General features: G+C 41.2%; 2 protein-coding genes across 3 annotated transcripts; one reads left to right on the forward strand and one right to left on the reverse strand.

The window, feature by feature from the left end:
- Positions 1 to 1,803: 1,803 nt before the first annotated feature.
- On the forward strand, positions 1,804 to 5,902 carry LOC117812668 (pinopsin-like). The gene is made up of 5 exons (XM_034683574.1): positions 1,804 to 2,160; positions 3,910 to 4,081; positions 5,039 to 5,210; positions 5,362 to 5,595; positions 5,696 to 5,902. The coding sequence occupies exons 1-5, from the start codon at positions 1,821 to 1,823 to the stop codon at positions 5,900 to 5,902; spliced, it is 1,125 nt and encodes a 374-aa protein (XP_034539465.1). The 5' UTR covers positions 1,804 to 1,820.
- A 2,016-nt stretch (positions 5,903 to 7,918) lies between these two features.
- LOC117813100 (protein-tyrosine sulfotransferase 1-like) lies at positions 7,919 to 24,144 on the reverse strand. 2 transcript variants are annotated; one of them, XM_034684183.1, is made up of 7 exons: positions 24,035 to 24,144; positions 23,849 to 23,873; positions 14,958 to 15,632; positions 12,350 to 12,508; positions 11,954 to 12,207; positions 9,522 to 9,723; positions 7,919 to 8,418 (listed from the first exon to the last, which is right to left on the reverse strand). In XM_034684183.1, the coding sequence occupies exons 3-7, from the start codon at positions 15,363 to 15,365 to the stop codon at positions 8,383 to 8,385; spliced, it is 1,059 nt and encodes a 352-aa protein (XP_034540074.1). In that variant the 5' UTR covers positions 15,366 to 15,632; positions 23,849 to 23,873; positions 24,035 to 24,144; the 3' UTR covers positions 7,919 to 8,382. The 2 variants fall into 2 exon arrangements, with proteins under 2 accessions (XP_034540074.1, XP_034540075.1); XM_034684184.1 differs by having other exon boundaries at positions 24,046 to 24,139.
- Between the last annotated feature and the right edge of the window lie 615 nt (positions 24,145 to 24,759).

Raw genomic sequence — 24,759 nt, forward strand, 5'->3', positions numbered from 1 at the left:
TTAACTTTGAACTTGTTTTATTTGCATTATTTGAGGTCTAAAAACACTGCATCTTATTTTATTTGACCATTTGTCATTTTCTGCAAATAAATGCTCTAAATGAAAATGCTTTTATTTGGAATTTGGGAGAACATTTGTCAATAATTCATTAGATAAATAAAAAAAATGATCATTTTACTCAAACACATACATATAAATAAAAAATTCAGAGAAACAGATGGTCTTTTTTTTTCCAGAGCTGTATGAGGAACCAGAATCAGCAAACTCTTCAATCTCTGTGTTTAAAAGATAAATTTAGTCTTAGTTTGCTCCAAAAGTCCGTAAGGAACTGTGACGTTCAATCACTTTTGTCTTCAGCCTCTCATCAGTTAATGTGTTCCTGGCTCCAGCTCCAAGCCGACCGCAGCTTGTATTATTGATAAGCTGGCTCCGTTATTTAGGTCTGCAATCTGGTCACAAAGAAAGTGGAATAACGGAGCAGAACAAAGACGTGTCCCTGATGGAGTGATGGTCTCCTGTGGTCAAACTCTGCTGTTGGATTGGTCCTCGCACTCTTTTGTTGTGGTTGATCTCACTGAAGGTTTGAAAATGTTTTCACTTTTTTTAATGAATCATTTTATTAAATGTAGTATCTGTCGGCTCTTTTGACTATGTTTTTGATTCTTAGTGTTGTCATAATTTTGAGGCTCTGGGTTTCAAAATTGTCAGTGTGAACAAAGACAACCTGCTGTCTTATAGATGTTTGAGTGCTTCATGACCACGTTGATAATCAGAACTCATAGAGGAAGACTGATTGTACCCTACTTTTAAGATTAATACCAATTTGTTGGAGAAAAAATATTCAAATGGAAAAGGAGCAGACCTTCTCTGGGTGTTTTGTGATTAAATTTAACTTTATTTTCTGAATACAAATATATCAACAAGGTTGCTTTATCAAGAAATATTTATATAATTACATATTTTCAACCAATAGTCAGTGATTGTGATGGGTCCATTTCTAAAAAATGGGTGAGTGAATTGGTGATATCAGGCTTTTTCCTATTGGAATGAACTGTTTGTTCAAAAGTTTATTGTGGGTAGGATTTGGGTGTAGCTCTACTAAAAAAGGGACATTTTTCAATTAGCAAGGATGCACAAAATAAATCATTTTGAGGTGTGATCACAAAAGGGGAATGCGAGCAAATAGTAGTAGTAGTATTTTTATTTAGTCATCATACATTATACAATCACTGTCATAGCCCTGACACTTTAAACAAAGCAAGCATGTAAAATGCATAGGTAGAATTAATTTTTAATTTCAAAATAAATGAATATGCTAACTATCTGATGGTTTTTATTTTGAAATTTCATATCAGATATAGCTGTGATTGGCAGGAAAAAACATTTGAGGAGTTCTCTTATCAGTCTGAATCAAAATCTTTTAGTAGAAACAGGGTTATTAATGTCAAATATATATTAATTCCCTGACTGTTGCACATTTTCATATTACAGACATCTTTTATTTTGAAAATCGTTGGTCCATTCCTTATCTGGTAGAATCTGCCTTTTGTACATTTGTTTTGGGACTGGTTAAAAGGGTTCCGTCTCTTTAAAAGTATTTCTGAATTTGTAGATTTGTTTTCTTGAATGTAAATTTGTTTTGTTCTTGGTAAAAGTGTTTAATGTTATTTTGTTTAATAAAATGTAAAACAGTTTTCCAGAAAGTAAATTTGTTGGAGTGTTTCATCCTTTGTAAATTTGCATTGCACTTCCCTGGCACCATAGTATGGTTTTAAATTCTGTGTGTGTAAATACCATCCCATAATTTCAACCAGGTTGCAATGGTGACCTCCCTTCAGCGTACCAACAATCTCACCATCGGTCACAGCCTGGACCCTTACACCGCCGATGCTCTGAGCCCCGCGGGTCGCATTGTAGCGGCAGGCCTCCTCGGGTCCATCCCGGTCCTGGGTTTCCTCGGTAACTTCCTGGTCTTGCTGGTGTTCTCTCGCTTTCCTCGGCTTCAGACTCCCGCGAGCCTGCTGCTCATCAACATCAGCGCGAGCGATATGCTCGTGTGTCTCTTCGGAACTCCGCTCAGCTTCGCGTCCAGCGTGCGCGGCAGGTGGCTGACTGGATCCTACGGGTGCCGGTGGTACGGTTTCTCAAACGCACTGTTTGGTACGTTTGTTTGTTTAACATTTTATAATAATACATGAACAAACACTACAGACATGTGCTCAAACAATTACATATACTATAATAAATAATTAAATGCTGCTAAATATTACGCACTGTACCTTTAATAGGCCATGGCCAACTTCTGATTTACATTCATCAGTTAACCTTGTTAAGGCGGGAAAACGCCTTTCTGTTAAATTACTTTATTAGGCTAATTCATCGGCCACTACTGTGTTTTGAATATACCCTGTGAAGTCTCACCCTATCTTACACTCAACTCAACTCATTTTATTTATATAACACCTTTAATACGTTCAAGCATGCAGCCCAAAGTGCTTCACAAAAGAACAGAGAGACAGCAAACAACAGAAATTTTAAAAAGAAAGTGACATAAAAGACTTAAAAGATAAAATCATGACCATCAAATCAATAAAATCAAATCTGAGAAATATCAGAAAAATAGAATAAAACCAACTAAAATAAAATTATAGAAATATCAGACAAAATAAATATAAAATCAATAAAACTAAATCAGAGAAGTATCAGGAAAAATAAAATAAAACAAATGAAATAAAACAAATAAAATAAAATCAGAGAAGTTTCAGAAAAATTACATTAATTTAATAAAATAAAATCTGATAAATACCAGAAAAATTAAATAATATGAAAATAACATATAATATAATAAGATATAATAAAATAAAATACATTAAAATGATGCTAAAACAATGATCATAATGGTAATAATGCAGTCAAGGGCTAAAAGGAAAATACTCCAAGTTAAAAGCCAGTTTAAAAAGGTAAGTCTTATGTTTACCTTTCTAAACACCCATAGAGCTCGCCGTTTTAATGTCCAGAGGCAGAGAGCTCCACAGTTTGGGGGCGTTAAAACAGAAAGCTCTCTGGACAGTACTTGTGAGAGACTCATGAGGAACATTTAAAAGATCCATCATCCTCTTAATCATCATCAGTAAAATGATATATAATATCTTGGTATTATTACTTATTATAGTTCAGAACGATGGCTACTTGAGCAGAGGTTATCATGATCCATTGCTGCAAAATAAACATTACCTTTATTCTGTTTTCATGAAATATAAAAAAATATGCATGAATTTAAATATTTCAGAAAGCAGATAAATGTATGTTCGGTGTAAGCTATAAGAAATTATTTTAAAACAGTTTGTGTTTTATGTTTTATATGAAAAGAGAGAGCTCAAACACACACATATATATGCTATAAATATGCTTCCAACGAAGAAGAAGTGTTGTGGGGGTTCAGTTACTCTTTAATGCACCCACCTATAGGAGCAGGGATGCACTTACTTACATACAAACTCATGCTGATACATGATGCGGTTAATCCCATAATCCTGTATTAACTGCAGCCCAAGTCGAGATTAAAGTTATGTATTACATATAAATAACATTTGCCCTATTTTCAATCATAATGTTCACATTAGTGTGTTCAGCAGCTGGTGCGTATATTCTTGGGGAGTCCCATTTTTAGATTCTAACAGGATTCACTGAGATGTAAAAATAGTCTGTTACATATAAGAACCTTTCTCAGGCACAGGAACATTCCCACGCTAATGTCAAGTAAGAACAGTGGGGTGAGGCTTATTTAAACAACTATGTGGTTTTATCTGTAACCTGAGATTTGATGGGTTGTCATTATCATCTTCAGGTTGCTTAGAAGAAACATGCACATCTTGGTTTGATCTCTTGGTTCTTGTGTCTCCCTCTAAGGTATCGTATCTCTGGTGTCTCTCTCTCTGCTGTCGTTGGAGCGGTACTCTGTGTTGCTCTGCAGCAGTATCCAGTCCAGCTCCTCTCAGTACCGCAGGGCCAGGCTGGCCGTGGTCACCTCCTGGCTTTACTCGCTGGTCTGGACGGTTCCTCCGCTGCTTGGCTGGAGCAGGTGTGTACTCCTCTCATTAGACCGTACACTGAGGAAGTGAGAGGATGCTGAAGCAGGGGACATAATGTGGTGTGTTAAATGATAATCACATATCCTCCATTATAATTCAGTTTTTTACACATTGCATAAGAAAAGTTTTGGGCTATTTATTCATGTAGGCTATTTAAAAATCATATCACAGGGTGAAAATTAAATAAAGACAGAGTTTTCCTACCGAATACTAAGCTGTAAACAAACAACATAAAGTATTTGTTGAACATTTTTTAATCTTTCATTTTAGTTAGACTGATTTGCTTAAATAATAATAAAGATAATCCTGATAATTTTATGAATAATAATATTATTATGAATAATAACGGTAATAATAGTAGCAGTAATAATAACGATACTATTATTATAGTAGCAGTTATAATGATGATAATAATAATAATTATAGTAACAGCAATACTACTACTACTACTACTCCTACTACTACTACTCCTACTACTACTACTACTACTACTACTACTACTAATAATAATAATAATAATAATAATATTTATTTATATAGACCTTTTTGAAACCTGGTCACAAAGTGCTTTATAAGACAGAAACCAAAAACAATGAAGACGAGATTTGAGGAGCACAAATAAAAGGAAATTAAACAATGTTGGAAGAATTAAAAAAACAACTGATTAAAGATTAAAATCATTAAAAAAATCAGAAATATAAAATATAAAAATATAAAATACAATAACTAAATCCTGGCAGTCATACTGCCTGAAAAAGAAATGAAAACCTCTTGATTAAAACACGTTCAGGTGACATCTACTGTAAAAGCATATTGATAAAAGTATGTTTAAAAAAAACAAAAAAAAAAACAGGTCCCCATCCATTTTAAACTTACTACCAGAGAGACATTAAACACCTCATGACCCTGACAAATAGTCTGAGTGTATGTTGTGTGTGATGGAGCAGCTACGGGCCGGAGGTTCCCGGCACCACCTGCTCCATCCAGTGGCACCATCGCTCAGCCGCTGCTCGCTCCTACACCTGCTGCCTCTTCGTCTTCTGCCTTCTCCTGCCGCTCCTGATGATGCTCTTCTGCTACGGGAGGATCCTGCTGGCTGCGAGAGCGGTGACAAGAAGGGTGAGTGTGCAGCGAGTGACCTTTGACCTCTGTATTTATGAACAATAAAAAAAGAGGATATTAATAACCTCATAAGTCCACTAGAAACTCTCTTACTACGAGATACAGGCTCTTAAGTCCACAAAAGAAAGCTTCTAAAAAGTGTCTCCAGGTCACCCGGGTCGACCGGTCTCCTGCCGAGCAGAGGGAAGGCCGTGTGCTCCTGATGGTGGTCTGCATGGTGACAGGATACCTCTTGTGTTGGATGCCATACGGGGTCGTGGCGATGATGTCCTCGTTTGGACGTCCTGGCATGGTGTCGCCTGCCTCCAGATTAATCCCCTCCCTCCTGGCAAAGACCAGCACCTTCCTCAACCCGTTTATTTACGTGCTGCTCAACAACCAGGTAACATCAGCGACAAGGAGTATGAAAGTTTTGCTTTGAGTGGAAGGTTGTGAAAGTAAAAGTTAAAAGCTCTCTTTTCATCTGTCTCTGCATCTCTCAGTTCTCCAGGTGCTTCCTATACATGATCAGGTGCAGCTCAGAAGCTCCGCCCACCCCAGTCCACCGCACGATGCCAAGCAGCATGGGGGCGTGGCCTCACTCTCCCAAACTGTCTTCAGAGGAACAAAACTCTGCGCCTGTTACGTTCACATCCAGAGACAAGCGGATACAGGGGTCCCGGAGTCACGATGTCCCTTCTAAAGCCTAAGCTCTGCACCTTAACATACTTTAATGACGACAGGCGCGCAGTACATCACATCGTTCACGCTACCACCATGTTGTTGTTGTTTTTTAAGTTCTGTTTTTGGGCATGTGTGTCTTTACTGGAGAGGAAAGCTGGAGGGAGACAGGAACCCAGGGAGTAGAGAGTGGGAGAAGACATGCAGCAAGTCCAGGAGTCGAGTCCACTGCAATGAGGACTAAAGCCTCTGTACATGGGGCGCATGCTTAGACCACTAGGCCAATGGCACCTCTCTTCAAGTTACCAAGTTTGCAATGAACTCTGGGAAAGTCTGCAGACATGGGGACTCAGAAAAAGTGATTGAATGAGACTTGATGATGTCACTCATATACTTGTTGAAATGGGCCTTAAAGCTCATGTGTCTGAAGATTGGGACTTGGCCAGAATGCAACATAGAGGTCAAAGGTCAGTTCAGACAAGCATGAAATAAGACATGATTCTTTGAAGCTTCTCAACTTGTTTGAACCTGAACCATCTGAAACATTTACTGGTGACTTTAGTTAGACTCCATCCACTTATCAATAAATCATGCTCTGATAACAGTCATCTCATGGGGGTGTTGCAGGACTTTAATAAGTACCTGTTCACGTCACGGTGTTTTCCACAAGCTTTAAAAAGCAGGGCTGCATAAAAATAGCAGAGAGCTGCAGCAGGATGCAGCTTGCAGTGACAGCAATGCTCTTAAGGATGAACTACACAAATATAGAGGCAGAGATAGTTCATGTGTTTTCAGAATCAGAATCAGAAATACTTTATTTATACGGGGAGGGAAATTCGGTCATTACAGAGCTCTTATAAACAGAATGTAAGAAAGTCAAAATATTAATAGATGAAGGAATAAAATAAGATATAAATACGAATAAAGTAAAATAAAATAAAGATCAGATAAAATGAATACAGAAGCACAGAATAGTTAGAATTACCTATGTAATAAAAATGCTCTGGGAATGAAGGTTTTATATACAGGATGTTTACGTGGCAGGGATATTGCACGGTGTATTAAACGTTATTGCACAGAGTAGAGGATATAGTTCAGTCATCAGAGGGAGGAGTTGTACAGTCTGATGTCCACAGGCAGGAATGACTTCCTGTGGTGTTCTGTCGTGCATTTAGGGGGGAATGAGTCTCTCACTGAATGTGCTCCTGTGATTCAGCAGCACGTTGTAGAGAGGGAGGTGGATGTTGTCCATGATGCTGTGGAGCTTTGACAGAGTCCTCCTCTCTGTCACCACCATCAGAGAGTCAAGCTCCACTCTGACAACATCACTGGCCTTATGGATGAGTTTATCTAGTCTGTTGGCATCCACTACCCTCAGCCTGCTGCCCCAGCACACCACAGCAAACAGGATGACACTGACCACCACAGACTCATAAAACATCCTCAGCATCATCCTGCAGATGTTGAAGGACCTCAGCCTCCTCAGGAAGTAAAGGCAGCTTAAGCCCTTCTTGTAGACGGCTTCGATGTTCCTACCCGAGTGGGAGTGGGGTGAAATGCTTCGGCATTTTTCTGAAACGTTCAAATTCTTACTTGCTTTGGTTGGTTTCTTTAAAGTCGCCTAGCGAAGCTTTAATATTTGTAATGTAGATGATGTTTTCCTCATTGTTTTGGCTGTATCTGCACCTCAGACTGGTGTAAAGGTTTTCATCAGCTGCAGCTCATTTTGCGGTTTGATTGTGAAGTTTGTGTCAAACTTTATCTCAGGGTTTTTATCTAGAAAAGTAAAATGTTATCCAAGTTAGATTATTCCTCAGAAGTTTTGAATACTGTAAGAATATTAGACTCTCTCTGAAGGAAGAAACCAGGTTGTTTGGTGTTGTATTTCCACCACAAGAGGGCGCTGTAGCTCACGCAGCAGTAAGGTGAATAAGTGGTTCACAAAATCCATCAAAACGTGACATGTAGATTCTTTTTTATTCATGATCAACATACAACAATTAAAAATCCTCAGTTCAGAATAAACAACTTTAGATTTCTCCATGAATGATCAACACCAAAATAATTTATTAAGAAAATAAACATACGTCTTCAAAAATATACAGTCATTATGCTTCATGTACACTGACTGAGATTTGTATGATGACACATTCACATTTGTGGCGAATTATAACAAAGTACAAACATGTTGAAATACTTTGAGGTACAAGGTGAGAGGACGCGTCGAGATGCTGATCAATACTGTCGCGAGGTCAGAGGAGAAGCAGCATACTCCCTGTAACAGGTCACCCCCGTGGTTTAAGAGCTGAGATATAAACCCAAATCGACCAATCAGTCCGTGTTTCACTCACACCACCTGTGCACTGATCTCAAGACCGCATACAAGTCTTACAAATGATTCAAAAATACACATGGAACATTTAAAACCATTCCTGTGAGGTGACATTAGTACTGCTGAACCGGAGGGTCCGGGTTTAAGGTGCATCCACTTGCAAAGTTTTCTCCTCGCTTAGCTGGGGTGTGGAGTCTCTGTTGGCTTCAGACTCTGAGGAGAGAAAGTCAGAGTCATTGATACTTCTACAAATACAGCTGAAGATCTGCTGTTGTTACTTTAAATCCATGACTAATATACTTTACACACACTGGGATCCTGTCTTTCCCTCTCTCTCTTCTGTCTGCCTGTCACTTACTTTAACTCTCCCTGTCCCATTAAAGTTACTGACCATAGACCTTTCTGGAGTCCCTGAGCTCCCTTGTCTCGTAGGTTCCTCTGGATCTCTGCTGCTGTGGATGTGCCAGACTCCAGCTGCTACAACTACTACTATCCTTCTCACCACTATCATCTCTCTCTCTCTCTTCATCTCCCTCTATCCCTCTTTCCAACCCCAACTCGGTCTCAGCAGATGTCTGCATTTTTTTTCTGTGAGCACAGAAACATGCCGGGCGCTCCGTGAGGGAGATACCGCAGGGAAACTTGTCTCACTCTAGTCTGGACCTGGGTCTCAAATGGGAACCCAGTCCCCGCCGCATCTTCCTGGTGAGCACGCCCCACGCAGCGGTGTCGGCCCTCGAAAGGGCAGCAGGGGGTGCGTTGCAGCGTTGGAAGGGGGCGGGCAGGCATGGGGGTTCCCGGTCGAGGTTCGGCTCAGGACTAGAGCAAGATAACTTTGACGCAGCAACTTCCGCCGAAGGAAGTTAGGGTCCAACGCAGGGCCCACAAGCCGGAAATAGGGTAGGTGGAGGTCGGGGAACGGAGAGCTCGTAAGCTCTCTGAATCCAACGACCGCTCGCTGCCCTAGGCTGGCAGATAGCAGTCTCACATGAGTCTGGTCCTGCTGGAGGTTTCTGCCTGTTAAAGGAAGTTTGTCCTTGCCACTGTAACTTGCTAAATGCTGCAAAGTGCTCTGCTCATGGTGGATTAAGATGAGATCAGACTGAGTCCTGTCTGTAAGATGGGACTGGATCTTATCCTGTCTTGATGTTGGGTCTTTGTTAATAATAGAACATAGAGTACGGTCTAGACCTGCTCTGTTTGGAGAGAGTCTGAGGAGAACGTTTGTTGTCATTTGATGCCTTATAAATAAAGATTTAACTGTGACTTTCTGGCATCACGTCTATTTAAAAAAAAAAAGTCCTTTCCAGCCTCACCTGAGAATAGTTGAAAGGAGCAAGAGCAGGTTGGGGTCTGGTGTAGTCCGGGGGGTTGGCGTGGGGGTCGTAGCCCAGGCGAGCGAGCATGGGGGCGATTTCAGCCATGTCGCTCAACACGTCAGAGGGGATGTTCCCGACCCACTTAGAGAGCGCTTCTGTGTTCACCGGCTTCATCACCTGGTCAGTGGAGCGCTCCACCCTTCACACACACACACACACACACACACACACACACACACACACACACACACACACACACACACACACACACACACACACACACACACACACACACACACACACACACACACACACACACACACACACACACACACACGGTCAGAGACACAGTCAGGCAGTGTGAGTTTTTAGGAGACAGAGTAGGAGAAGTATCATAGTATTCATCAAGAAGAGGAAGAAGAGGAAGTCTTTATTTATCCCTGAAGGGCATTTCTGTTTTTGCAGCCTACCCATAAACCCATGTGTGATAACGAGCGTCTTCACACGATGGCACATTTTGTGATGATTCAATTCCTGCAGAAGTTAAGAAACACTTCTGTGCCAGTCGTTGCATAACTCATCAAACACCAGGACCTAAATCTTTCACACACACGCCAGGTTTGGGTTGTTTTGCCGTGTGAAGCAGCCAGACTCTCACCAAATCCCCTGTAAATAAATACTCTTCTTAAATAAAGACGAATAAGTGGAGCAACACAAATTAAACATCTACCGCAGGAGGTCTGTAAGCTTTGACCGACCCTCGTAATCTTTGGCTGAAGTCTTGCACACTCAAACCGATGCTGGATGTCATGTCTGTGATGTGAAATGCCTCATAGATTGTTTACAATGTTACAATGTCATTTAGCAGACGCTTTTATCCAAAGCGACGTACATACGAGAACAAGAACAACACAAGCAAAGATCTAGACAAGAGGAAACAAGATCAGTAAGAGGAACAAAGTGCTTCAAGTCCATTTTGGTTGCAGGTCCTGCCAAGCAGTGTAAAGGCAATGCACAAAGTAAATAAGGACCATCTACAATGAAGCAACCAAACCATTTAAGACCTTCCATTATCATCATCAACAATTAACATCACCACAATAATGACCAAAGTACCAAGTGCTGGGTCACTGAAGACCTGAACTCAGATTCCCAGAGTAGAGCAGGACAGTGAGAGTCAACTGTAGCTGGAAGACATGATCTGCCACTGGGGACAACAGTGGAGAACAGTCTAGCTAAGTGCATAGTGCTTCTTAAAGAGCTGGGTCTTTAGCTGTCTTTTGAAAGTAGGAGGGACTCTGCAGATCGAATGGTTGGACAATTCATTCCACCATTTAGGGACAACAGAAGAGAAGAGTCCAGCTAGTGGTTTTGAGGCCTTGTGTGCTGGAAGCACTAGGCGCTTTTCAGAGGCTGAGCGTAGCGGGCGAGAAGGGCAGTAGACCTGGATGAGGGGTTCCAGGTAAACTGGAGCAGTTTTGGTTACTGCTTTGTAAGTCATGATTAGAGTTTTGTAACTGATGCGAGCTGCAACTGGAAGCCAGTGTAGCTGCATGAGCAGGGGAGTGACATGAGCTGTCTTAGGCTGGTTGAAGACCAGCTCCCTGCAGTCTTTGTTAGAATTTTAAAACAAAGATGTTTATTCTCTAAGATAAAAAACAACCTTTATCATGTTGTTTAATAAACATATAATTAAAGGCATTTAAACAGAGTTAAGTTTTGGAGTATTTTCCCTTTTACTGCAGATGAATATCGGTCCAAATATCGGTTATCGGCCTCCTTGACGACTAATAATCGGTATCGGCCCTGAAAAAAAACATATCATTCTATCTCTACTTCTCACCCTGATGTGCCCATCACTCTGGAACAGGGTAACTCTGGACTCATCAGACCACATGATACTTCTTCCACTGAGTCCAATCTTTATCCTCCCTCACAAATCTCCTCAGTTGTTTTCTTTGCTTGCAGGCTGATAATTTCACTCTTCTGAAACAGATCAACATCCTCCCCACGACCACAGGATGTTTCTTCTGACATGGATGTTTCAGAAATGAGAAGCTGCTCACCGCATCAGCTCGAGTTAAATGAGTTGTTGCTCGCTGAAACATCTTCATCACTGCAGTAATTATCCAAAGGAAGGCTCTTAACTCTTTGCTTCATTAAAAACCTGAACCACAAACTTTCAGTTACTCTGAACAACAGCTCATGTGCATGTTTAGTAAACAGAGAGGAAGAAGTGTAAGGTAATGATAAGACAGTATCAGTTTAGTGTGCTTGGGTTTAGATATCTCTGTTCTCTGCTGACAAAACCACAAAAAACCCCTCAAAGCAGCATCACCCTGCCTTTCCGGTAAACATCTGAAAACCTCAGCACAGTGAAGTGTGATCACCTTCAAGGCTCTATATGCTAACATGTTTTAGAGACTCACTTAGACAGGGACACACCACCAGCCTTTCCTATCAGCTCTTCGTGGTGCAGCACCGATGAGTCCCACTGCAGATCTAGGAAGTGAAGCAACTTCCTCATTTCCTCCTCTGCATGCAGGACGAGCTGCTCGTAACGTACGGGCAGACACCGGCCCTCTCCTGCCGCCTGGCACTGACTGAACATGGTGTCCACCGCACTGCTCCACTTCGTCAGGCAGTCTCTGTAACTCGTCAGGTCGAAGCCAGAGATGGTGACCTGTGGATGGACGAGGAGAGGAGACTTGTGTTAATTAAAAGAGTGTGATCACAAAAAAGGGAAGTGTTGTAAAACGCTAACCATTCAGTGACTGTTTGGAAAAATAAATGTGGGGAAGTGAGAGGAAGACGAATCAGCTTACTTTGCGTGAGATCATGGAGTGAACGGTCGCCCGTCCGTCTCGCAGCATGAGAACAAACTTGGCTCTGGGGAAGATGCGGGACAGATATGAGAGAGACTTCAAAGCGAACGGATCCTTGTTGCAGAGACGAGGAGCTGGCTCTCCGTGGCCGACTATCACCTGAAACAGACAAAATCATAACAAGTCATGCCAAACGTGTTCCACACAAACTGATCTCTTAGAAATAAGGACAACAGGCTTTAACAGGAGATGCAAAATATAAGTTTGTGTGTCATTGTTGATAACATGAATGAGCAATACCCCCAATAAGAAAAGCATGTGCATTTTAGTCAGGAGACACTAGTTATTATCAAACTCAGAAAGACATTAACACACTTTTAAAAGTTGCATTGAATTTTTAAAGCAACAACTGGATATTTTTGGATAAAGGTTTGGGGAATACATTTTTTGACATGCTTAAGGAACATTGCCTCCGTACACGGGGTGCATGACTTAACCCCTAGACGAAAGCCTTCGATCCTGAGGTGGGGCACTTCTGGTCGTTCCAAAGATGAGGCTCAAATCCAAAGGGGATCGAGCGCCTTGACTTTGGAACGACCTCCCAGAGAAGATAAGGCTGCCAGAGTCTCTGACGTCTTTTAAATCTCTTCTGAAGACTCACTCTTACAGACTTGCTTTTATGTGACTTCATCTTTTTATTTAAATTATTTGTATTCATTTTTTTATTTAACTAATTAATTTAAATGTATTTATTTGACTATTTGTTGTTTTATTATTTGTTTTTTTCATTTATTATTTCACTGATCTTAATCTATCTGTCTATTTTTTTATGTGATGTTGTCTTCTTCTTAAAACCCTTTTATTGTAATTTAATGCTTTTTGTTTTTATTGATTTATTCTTATTTTTTATTTAACTAAATAATTCGAATTTATTCATTTGACTATCTATTGTTTTATTATTTATTTTTTCCTTTATTATTTTAATGTTCTTAATCTATCATTTTCTATTTTCTTTAATGTGATGTTATATTCTTCTTGAAATGCTTTTAATGTCCTTTAACGCTTTTAATTTTTTATTTAACTAATTAATTTGAATGTATTTATTGTTTTATTATTTCTTTGTTCATTTATCATTTTAATGACCTTAATCTGTCTTTTTCTATTTTCTCTGATGTGATGTCATCTTCTTTTTAAAACCCTTTATTGTCCTTTAATGCCTTTTAGCTATATCTATTTATTTATTTATTCAAACCTCTTTAACAATGATTTATTCCTCTACTGTTTCATCACTTTATTCATGTGTTTTTTCTTTTTAACCTTTAGTATTTTGTTTTCTGCATTGTTAGAATCTCTCCACTCCTCTGTTTCTGTTAAAGGTTAATTCTTCATCCTCCTGAAACCTGCCATGCTTTGTTTGTCAAATCACTCTTTTTTTTCCTGTTATATGTTTGGACTTTTACACCTTTATTTAAAGAGGAGAGGACAGGATAGAGGAGGATAGTGGAAGAGAGAGTGGAGGAATGAGACACAGGAAAGGGGCGGCAGGCTGGAATCAAACCGCCCGCTATATGGGTACACAACTTAACCATTAGCGCCCAAATACATTTTCTTAATTACTCACCCACTCCCGCTCCAGAGACCACATCACCCCTGTCCTTCAACAGCTCCACTGGCTCCCCGTAAAACAGCGCATCCATTTCAAGATCCTGCTCACTACGTACAAATCCCTCAATAACCTGGCCCCCCCCATACCTCACTGACCTTCTCCAGTACTAACACCCCTCCCGCCGCCTCTGATCCTCTGACTCCAACCTCCTCACTCCCATTACTCAATCCAAACACCGTACCTTGGGGGACCGGGCCTTTGCCATAGCCGCCCCCACCCTCTGGAACGCTCTCCCCCCACACATCCGTGCTTCTGACTCACTTCATTCATTTAAGAAACAGTTAAAAACTTACCTTTTCAAACAGGCATTCCCCACACATTAATTATTTCACCTCTTCCCTTCTCGTCTGCTTGTCTTATATGTCTTTATTGTCTTTATTTATTGTCTCTCTTGTAAAGCGTCTTTGAGTTCTTGAAAAGCACTATATAAAACTTAGGTATTATTATTATTATTATTATTATTATTATTATTATTATTATTATTATTATTAATTACTGCCAGGGAGCTGATTCAAAATAGTTAGTGGAGGGTTAAATAAACAAAAGCCTCCTGCATCATACTGAGAATAAATCTGGTCAACAAAAGGTCTCAATTTATAATTATTATATGTTTTTATTGTTGTTAAACCAACATGATGTAAGACATGTATTTACTGAACACAGGAGGTACATGTAGACAGATTGTGTTGCCCAGTAACAAAGCTTGGCTAGCTGTTTCTCTAGTTTGCATTTAATTTTAATCTCATCTTGAGATGCAAAGTGTCAAATATGTCTCTGATCATCCCTCAGGGTTAATGTTTCATCTGTTGTTATGATGCAGATTTTTAGTTGTTGTCATAATGTCTTCTAATTCAGCAAAGAGATCTCTAAAATCGAGTTTTAAAAAGGCATAATGAACACTTTTTGTATTGCCATGCATTTTTGGAGCACTTAAGGCCTCACCTCTAACAGGAACGCTCTCACAGCTGAGTCCAACACCTGGTCTGTGACCCCGGCCTCGTCCAGACGTATCCTCTCCTTCACAGAGCGGCTCCAGGTGGCCCTCATGGCCAGGAGGCGAGGAATCACTCGGGTCTCTTCCCCGCAGCGCACGTGACTGTGGGCGTCCAGCATGACCCGCATCAGTGTGGTGCCGCTCCTTGGGAAGCCCCCGATGAAAATCAGGGGCGTGTCTTCTGGGAAGTGTTCTGTCAGGGACAAGCTGTGATTGGCCGAAGCCATGTTGAGCTCCATCCACCTGTAGCGGTGGCTTTTCTGAGGGCACTCGATCCCGCTCATGCCCAGATAGAGCAGCGAGGCGGAGCAGAGGAGCACGCAGCCCAGGAGGAGGCTGGACCTGCTGCTCCTCATGGTTGCTTGATAAAATCCACGGTAAACTGAGGACGCTTCTAGGAAGGTACTCCTTAAAAACCAGTTCAAGAATCGACTTAAAACAAACACAGGACAGCTGAGGGGATGCTGAGGAAGGCGTGTAGGAGGATGAAGTCCTGGTGTGATAGTCACTGGAGGGCAGAGGGCTCCTTGGTCCTTTGCAGATCCTCAGTCCCAGTGTTGGAGGGCAGGCAGCGGGCCTGCTGTGCTCCACGGCCGGACACGTCTCTTACACATCATGCCTCCCTAAAACAGAAGAACACTTAAATCAGACAGCCTACAAACACACACAGAGTGCTCCTGTATCTGGATCTTAAACCGCACAGCAGCACCAGATTATAATTCAAGCCTGATTTCACAACTTTGACTGATAACTCTAATCTACATCCTGTTTTATTTCCAAGCATTAGCCACCCCCCTGCACTGAGAGCTATTTTAAGCAGGGTGTGATGGTTCCTCCTGTGAACACTTAAAACACTCCCAGAGAGGCTGAATCATCCACTTTGGTTCTGCACGTCTCTTCCAGGTTCCAGGGAGCTGCTGTCTGTCCAACGCCTTGAATCTGAAGCCGCTAATTACTACTTCCTCGTGTTTTCATTCACAGCGTCACTTTCTGTCAAACAACGCCATTTGTTTAAGATCAGATTGCTACAGACGAGCCAGACCGTGCAGCTTCCCTATTCCTCTTCTGCAACGTGAGCTGCAAGGACGACACCGGTGACCGACCCTAGTCTGCCTCGTTCTCTTTTTTAGCACACGACACATTCAAAGACAGAAAGGACTCAGTTGGACAGACTTGCACTCAGTTTGAACCCTTTTAAAAGCAGCACAGCAGCTCTTTAACTTCTTTTTTTACTCCATACAGAGCAAACACTGAGTTCGTCTCTCCGTCTCAAGGTACTGTGGTATTTCTGTCCTGCCGGGGCTGAACGTGCAGGGAGTCTGACATCTGGATGCCACGTGGGGGGAACTCTCCTCTCTCAGAGCAGGAGTAGCTGGTCTGTAAAATTCAGTCAGACGATCAAAGTAAAAGAGGAAAAACAGCTGGAAATGAGGACACCATGGCCTGGCAGGGTGACTGAGGTGCTGCCTTAAGCCCCGCTAAGTCCACTGGTATTTCCACAAGCTTTACATGTAATTCTAATGCATTTCCATGCAGAGATTAAGCCACTTGGAGTTTGCAGAGAATTAGGCCAGCGGTTTAAGACGAGCCTCACTGATTTTTTTTTTCTCCTCTCTCCAAGGGCTTTTTCTCTTTAAAGGGGCAGTTCACTCAAATTACTAAAATAGCTTATTTAGATATTATTTGGTCTGTAAAATGTCAAAATTAGACATTTCCCTAAAGCAAATGTTGATTTCTTCAGCTGTTTGTTCCACATGAAGACCAAGTCAGGCAGAAAAACTATCTAACCTTACAGCTGGGAATGATTGTATTTCACATTACTCCTGGAAAAGAACCAACCTAAAAACAGTCACAGGTTACTTTTCCTCCCACTCATCTGACGGCCAAATTCCACCAGATGCATGTCCGGTCTGTCTCCGATCCGTCACAGCACCAGATCTGATAGATTTCTATTCTACTCAATGTGTTAACTTCCACTGGATCCACTCTGGCTGCGTCTCTGATCCGGCAGGTCAGAGCCCTCCGGATCAGATACACAAGACTTCTATTTTTGCCGGATGCCGGAGAACGACGCATCAATCTCAACAGAGCAGATGGAGCGGGACAGGAAGTCAGGTTTCACCAAAACAAAATGAAAACATCCGGTTAATTTTCAGAATAAAACACTCTGTGTTATCACCAGATCATATTTCACTTCACTACAACAACAAACCGTCATGATGAGCGGAGCCAGGCCTGGAGTCAACAGGTCAGAGGTTTTCAGAGGACCAGAAAGACAACATGGATGGGGCGTTGGTGGCCTAGTGGTCTAAGCGCCCCACGTATAGAGGCTATAGTCCTCATCGCAGAGTTCGCCAGTTTGACTCCCGGCTAGTCGACCATTTCCTGCATGTCTTCCCCTGCTCTCTACTCCCCCCGTTTCCTGTCACTCTTTAGCTGTCCTGTCAATAAAGTAAAATAAAAAATATAACTTTAAACAAAAAAAAAAAAGACAACATGGATGAGGAGAGGAGGAGGAGAATCCTTGATTCAGTGATTGCCGCGGGAAAACCCCGGTCACCTGACTCCAGCTGTCCTGCTCCGTGCTGCGTTCTGAAAACGCAACCGTTGGGTGTTGCCGGATGAGAGAGCACGGAGTCGGACCGCAGCGGATCTGATGGAAGTCCTGTGTAATAAGTACGTGCTTCAGCTCTGTCATTACACCTGGTGTCAGCTCGCCCTGCAGCAGTGATGGACACTTTTCAAGTATCTGTACTTTACTTGAGTATTCTTTTTTAGGGGAACTTTTTACTTTTGACTCCACTACATTTCTATCAATATTTTAGTTACTCACTACTTGTTAAATCACAAGTCTCCACTCTACCTGACTGTTAATTCACCAGGCCACACCTGATCACCTAAGCCACGCCCCCTACACTATAAAAGCCTGCACCCAAGCCTTTGACTCCTTTTGTTGAAATGTTTGTACCATGTGGTTTTGAACTATTACCTGGAGTGGATGGATTATTGATTACAAATCATCCACATCCGAACTCAGTCCTTTGTCTGCACTGAGCTGATCCTTTCTGTTGATAATAAACCTTCGAAACCTGCCCTGGACCCGGCGTGTTTGACTTCACACCACACATTGTTCAGTGAACTAGCATCAGGAGAAAACAGACTTTTTTCACTACTTTATCTTTGAAGTCAGCTGATGAATTTTCTTTTCTGAAATCAGATCCCAAAGACCGTAAACTGTTCGTGTTCTTGTGTTTGGTTTGTCTCAGTGGTGTAGCCGTACCTCAATTGAGCGTAGATCAAACGTTCTTCAGATCAGTGCGTTCATTTATTCATTGTGATGATGGCTACGACCAAGAAGGATGATGATTCTCTACCTGAGCACCATGGCCATATTTGAAACCCACCTCTCATCACTATCACTGCTCCCTCTATCTCTTATTCTCCTCTATCCCTCTCTCCAACTTGGTCTCGGCAGATGTGTGTCTAACATGAGTCTGGTCCTGCTGGAGGTTTCTGCCTGTTAAAGGAAGTTTGTCCTTGCCACTGTAACTAGCTAAATGCTGCAAAGTGCAATGCTCATGGTGGATTAAGATGAGATCAGACTGAGTCCTGTCTGTAAGATGGGACTGGATCTGATCCTGTCTTGATGTTGGGTCTTTGTTAATAATTGAACATAGAGTACGGTCTAGACCTGCTCTGTTTGTAAAGAGTCTTGAGATAACGTTTGTTGTGATTTGGCACTTTATAAATAAAGATTGATTGATTGACTCCAGAACTTTAACTCAAGTACTTCTTTGATGGAACAACTTTCACTTGTATTGGAGTAATGTTTGACCAGGAGGATCTATACTTTAATACGTGTCATCAGGCCACACCACTGTTGGTTTTTGGACCCTCGTAGAGATGCTTGAGCTGTTTTTAGTTTTAGTGCATTCAAAAGTTATGAGCGCCACAAACAACACCACCTTCATTTGCATTGTTTCAGAGGGAAATACAGAAATAGCAGATACATAACTAAAACCTAGGTAATGGAACCGAAACTTTCTGACTCTGTTCTCCATTAAGCTTAACTGCAAACATGAACTGACTCTGGGGACGGACCTTGACGAAGTCCAACGTGTTCCCTGATCAGGGAGAGGTCAGAAAACAAAGCCTGTAATGAGCAGAAACAGTGACCTGTGATCACAGGAGGGCTGAAGGAGGTAGTTAAGATGGCTGGTAAGAAAGCAACACTTTGATATAAGCCAGAGTTTCATCTCCTTTTTCTTCAGGGAGGGAACACCGACTTCCTGACAAGTCTGAGAGGGAGAACACCTCCTATATCAAGGGTTCCCAAACTTTATGACCCCCAAAATGACCCCATTAGTCCCCTCCCCATTGTCCTGAGGTCGTTCGTAATAATGTAATAAACAGCATAACTCCATCAGGTCTCATATGACAACAACGTAAATAATTAAGTTAATGAGGTTTTATTTGCATGGTTTTATCTCAAATTTAGCTCCAAATGTTGTATATATTTTTACGACAATGGGTACAATATGCAATTTTCATCCTTCTAGATTTTCATTATTTTCTGGAAGGCATCTCTTGACCCCCACTTAGGGAACCCCTGTCCTACATCTCCCAAGAACTTGAATAAGGCGTGGATTTATCACTCGATCAGTCGTCTCTTCGTCGCCTACAGCAGGTCCAAAATGCAGCTGCACCAAGCGGCAAAATATGAAGCCCATGCACAGTGGCGGTTCTAGACAAATTTTACTGGGGGGGCCAGGCTGGGGCCAAGGGTGTTGTTAGAGGGACACATTCTCAGTACACATGGCTCAGTAGGAGCCACTGGCCCTGAGGTATTCTGAAAACATCATATTTGGCCCTCTTTGAAAAAAGTTTGGACACCTCTGGTGTACTATATCAACATGCAGACTGACACTCAACATGAGTCCCTTAGCGCTCTAAGGGACTGGAACCAAGTGCCACACGCATGTGTTCTGCCTGTAACATCGGTGGGATACCGAAGCTTTTTTTATAGTTTATTATTATTTTGGTGTGGAGGGGGGGCCACAGGGGGGTACAGGTTCAGTTTTACAGGGACACTGGCCCCTGTTGGCCCCGCCACTGCCCATGCGGAAGAGTTATGATCTGCAATTCATCAAGAACCCGCTTGAGGCTGTCTGCAGAAACAACGGTTCAGAAATATTAAGATTACAAGTTTTTGCCTGTGACTGACTTGACTGACAGGCGGGAACACAGTAGCTGTTGGCTAGGAGGCTCAAACCCCGCCTCTTTACCTCACACTGAGTTTGGTTGAGTTCAGCATTACCAATACGGCTGCCGCCGACAATTGGCTTCAAAACAGCGCTCAGGAACAGATGGGTGACATCACGGATACTACGTCTATTATTTACACAGTCTATGAGCTGCACGCCTGCTGTCTGGGAAGAGACGACGGGATCACATCACGCCTGTCCTGGCTTCTGGTCAGTGTCACGATCAAGTCCAAAAATATGATGTTGGTTTTTAAACGTTTGCATGCAGCTGGCACCACCACCATACCCGAGTGTGTGTTTGCTCCTGCGTGCTCCAGGCAGAGCACTCAGGTCAACACACCAGATGTTATTAGATGTGCCAGGATCCAGGCTGAGAACTAGAGGGGACAGAGCTTTCGCAGTGGCTGCTCCCACACTGTGGAACAAGCTGCCTCCAAATATCAAGACCAAACAGACCATCCAGAGTTTAAAACCTTTGCTTTAAACACACCTCTTTAATACCTAGTGACATTTTATTTATTGTGGCTTTTTGTGTTATCTATTGCCTTTTTAATATCTATTCTTTTTTAACTAATATTTGTTTTCAAGCTTGAACAGCACTTTGGTCAACTGTGGTTGTTTTAAAATGTGCTCTATAAATAAAGTTTGACTTGACTACACTTGAAGCCTCCTCACTAGATCTACACTACCAGTCAAAAGTTTGGAAACACCTTCTCATTCAAGGGTTTTTAATTTATTTTAATTATTGTAAACACTGTAGATTAATACTGAAGACATCAAAACTATGAAATAACATATATGGAATTATTTAATGAACAAAAAAGTGCTAAACAAAGCAGAATATGTTTTATATTTTAGATTCTGTAAAGTAGCCCCCTTTTTCCTTCATGACAGCTTTGCACACTCTTGGTATTCTCTCAGTCTGCTTCATGAAGTGGTCTCCTGGAATGGTTTCTAATTAACATGAGCCTTGTCAAGAGTTCATTTGTAGAATGACTTGCCTTCTTAATGTGTTTGAGACCATCAGTTGTGTTGTTCAGAGGTAGGGTTAGTACACAATGGATAGCCCTATTTGACTACTGTTGTAATCCAGATTATGGCAAAACCAGATTATTTCATAGTTTTGATGTCGAAAATAATTAAAATTAATACAAACCCTTGAATGAGAAGGTGTGTCCAAACTTTTGACTGGTAGTGTAGATCTGTTTTTAACATTTTTGCATGAGCTATTTTTGTTTCCCTTATTCTCTGCAATGGAGAATCACATGAATACAAGTATATCTGCACAGGCGCCTTAAACAGGTATACAACCAAACATGTTATTTACTCAGTTTTCTCATGGAGGACAATTTAATAAATGCATTAGTCAGTAACATGTCCATTATGAGGTCTGATACCTTGACATGTCTTTTAATTCTGCTCTTTATTTGTCCCCCATGCAGACATGTGGTGTCACAGGTGTATGTACTCTTGACAACACTCATGTTCATTAGAAATCAGTCCAGGAGACCACTTCATGAAGCAGACTGAGAGAATACCAAGAGTGTGCAAAGCTGTCATGAAGGAAAAAGGGGGCTACTTTACAGAATCTAAAATATAAAACATATTCTGCTTTGTTTAACACTTTTATGTTCATTAAATAATTCCATGTATGTTCTTTCATAGTTTTGATGTCTTCAGTATTAATCTACAGTGTTTACAATAATTAGAATAAATACAAACCCTTGAATGAGAAGGTGTTTATAAGCTTTTGACTGGTAGTGTAGTTCTGTTTTTAACATTTTTGCATGAGCTATTTTTGTTTTCCTTGTTCTCTGCAATGGAGAATCACATGAATACAAGTATATCTGCACAGGCGCCTTTAACAGGTATGCAACCAAACATGTTATTTACTCAGTTTTCTCATGGAGGACAATTTAATTCTAGTTGATATCTCGACATGACTGATCATAACTCACTGAAATAAATGCATTAGTCAGTAACATGTCCATTATGAGGTCTGATACCTTGACATGTCTTTTAATTCTGCTCTTTATTTGTCCACCATGCAGACATGTGGTGTCTCAGGTGTATGTACTCTTGACAACACTCATGTTCATTAGAAAACCATTCCAGGAGACCACTTCATGAAGCAGACTGAGAGAATACCAAGAGTGTGCAAAGCTGTCATGAAGGAAAAAGGGGGCTACTTTACAGAATCTAAAATATAAAACATATTCTGCTTTGTTTAACACTTTTTTAAATTAAATAATTTCATATATGTTCTTTCATAGTTTTGATGTCTTCAGTATTAATCTACAGTGTTTACAATAACTAAAATAAATACAAACCCTTGAATGAGAAGGTGTTTACAAGCTTTTGACTGGTAGTGTAGTTCTGTTTTTAACATTTTTGCATGAGCTATTTTTGTTTCCCTTATTCTCTGCAATGGAGAATCACATGAATACAAGTATATCTGCACAGGCGCCTTTAACAGGTATGCAACCAAACATGTTATTTACTCAGTTTTCTCATGGAGGACAATTTAATTCTGCTTGATATCTCGACTTGACTGATCATAACTCACTGAAATAAATGCATTAGTCAGTAACATGTCCATTATACGGAAGAGGGTTAGGGCCACTGAAAAAAAAATATTTTTAAAGGCACTATGAGGAGTTTTTAACCAGCTGAGAAACAGACTGAAACTGATACTGATGCCTCTTTATGACCCTCAAAAGCAAACAAGACCATCCACAACATCACTGATACCTTCTTTGTTGTCATTTTTAATGCCTGAACCGCTCTGAGGGGGTAGGTGTCAGAACAGATGATTGACATCTTGCTTTAGAAACACCCTTTTTTGGCTGTTTTCATGGCAAATAATTACATTGTGTGATACATCTATTTGTTAAAAGACAGCAGGATGAGGTTATTATCTGAAGACACTAATTTTGCATGTACAAGACAAGAGTTAAGGGGTATCACTTTGTCAGCAAGGGGACGTTGGAATAGATACAAACCAAAAGTTCCTCACAGCAGCTTTAATTATTATTCTGAGATTAAAGTCAGAATTCTGACTTTAATCTCAGAATTCTGAATTTAATCTCAGAATAATAATTAAAAAAAACGTTTTTGACCTTATTTTTTTATTTTTTTTCAGTGGCCCTAATCCTCTTCCGTACCATTATGAGGTCTGATACCTTCATATGTCTATTAATTCTGCTCTTTATTTGTCCCCCATGCAGACATGTGGTGTCTCAGGTGTATGTCAGTGCAAACAAGTCACAGCTATTACTGCAATCAGCTGTGTGTGTTTGTGTGTGTATAAATAGGATTATTATTCCGCAGCTTTACAGCTCAGGCCCAGCAGCCATGAACATCTGGCCTTGCTCGGTGATGCATCTTGTCTGCAAATATGCACCCGAGGCAGAAAGGCAGGCAGGCAGAAAGGCAGGCGACCACCAGGTGAATGACCTGCTATCAGTCAAACACACCGTGACACACCACAGTCTGCACTGAACCCACTGTGGAAACCTGTACCAGGTGGAAACACTCGTGTAGCTGTGAAGAGGAAGCAAATGGTGTTCACTCACCAGCGTCTGTGGAACTGCAGAAATCCTGAGAAGGAAAAAAAACACATCAACCTTGATCCAAAAAGCTGAAACCAGCAGCTCCTGTATCCACACACACACCCGTGGGTCCTCTCATGTACCCACGGAGGGAGCAGCCGTGGAGTCCCTGTAGTCTAACCCTGATAGGAACACATGAAACCCCCTCACCCTGGTCTCACCGCTGGATCCTGATGTAACTTTGAACCGTGTGAAGTCGAGCGGCTGCGAGGGGAAGAGAAAAAGCTACATGAACACGAGCGCAACCAGGCAGAGATACAGCTGAGCGCTGATTGGTCGGCTCCTCTGAAGCGCAGCTGCTTGGGCGGTTCCTATTGGTGGACATGTTAAAGGGCAATTCCGCAGCATTGACGCTACAGAATAGTTGATTCTCCTCACCAGAGGCTTAAATTACTTTACTTATATTGATTTGTATTACTCTCAGGGAAAGCCCTCGGGGAGAATTTATCACAGCCTGGGGTTTAGTGGAGGTTACACCCGCCTCATTTAATTTCCCAGCATTTCATTAGAGCAACACATTGTGGTGTCTTTGGGTCTTAATGATAGATTGTGTTCTCTGTGGTGTCCCTGAAACATTAGTAAGCCTGTCAAACTATCATTACAAGACATAAATAAACCCTGAAGTTCAGGAATGAGTAAGGAGATGCTCAAATAAATAAATACATAGATAGATAGATAGATAGATAGATAGATAGATAGATAGATAGATTAAATAAATAAATGAGTCAAGCGCTGATAGTTTAGAATAATATTGATAAAAAATGGGTGCAAAAATGGAGAAGAATAAATTACTGGATTCTCACTAATGTTGAATTGAGGTATTTAATTTCAACATTATTTTTCAAAAAATTAATTATAATAATTTTGATTAATTT

This window comes from Notolabrus celidotus, chromosome 5, assembly GCF_009762535.1.
Source record: "Notolabrus celidotus isolate fNotCel1 chromosome 5, fNotCel1.pri, whole genome shotgun sequence".
Taxonomy (NCBI): Eukaryota; Metazoa; Chordata; class Actinopteri; order Labriformes; family Labridae; genus Notolabrus; species Notolabrus celidotus.

Excerpts from the sequence above, each read along its gene's own strand:
- LOC117813100 (XM_034684183.1), bottom strand. The coding sequence starts at position 15,365 with ATGAGGAGCAGCAGGTCCAGCCTCCTCCTGGGCTGCGTGCTCCTCTGC. Across the intron at positions 9,724-11,953 it reads GGTGGTGTGTCCCTGTCTAA|GGTGGAGCGCTCCACTGACC; the intron begins GTGAGTCTCTAA and ends GTGTGTGTGAAG. Across the intron at positions 8,419-9,521 it reads CTCCTTTCAACTATTCTCAG|AGTCTGAAGCCAACAGAGAC; the intron begins GTGAGGCTGGAA and ends TTCTCTCCTCAG.
- LOC117812668 (XM_034683574.1), top strand. The coding sequence starts at position 1,821 with ATGGTGACCTCCCTTCAGCGTACCAACAATCTCACCATCGGTCACAGC. Across the intron at positions 2,161-3,909 it reads TTTCTCAAACGCACTGTTTG|GTATCGTATCTCTGGTGTCT; the intron begins GTACGTTTGTTT and ends TCTCCCTCTAAG. Across the intron at positions 5,596-5,695 it reads ACGTGCTGCTCAACAACCAG|TTCTCCAGGTGCTTCCTATA; the intron begins GTAACATCAGCG and ends TGCATCTCTCAG.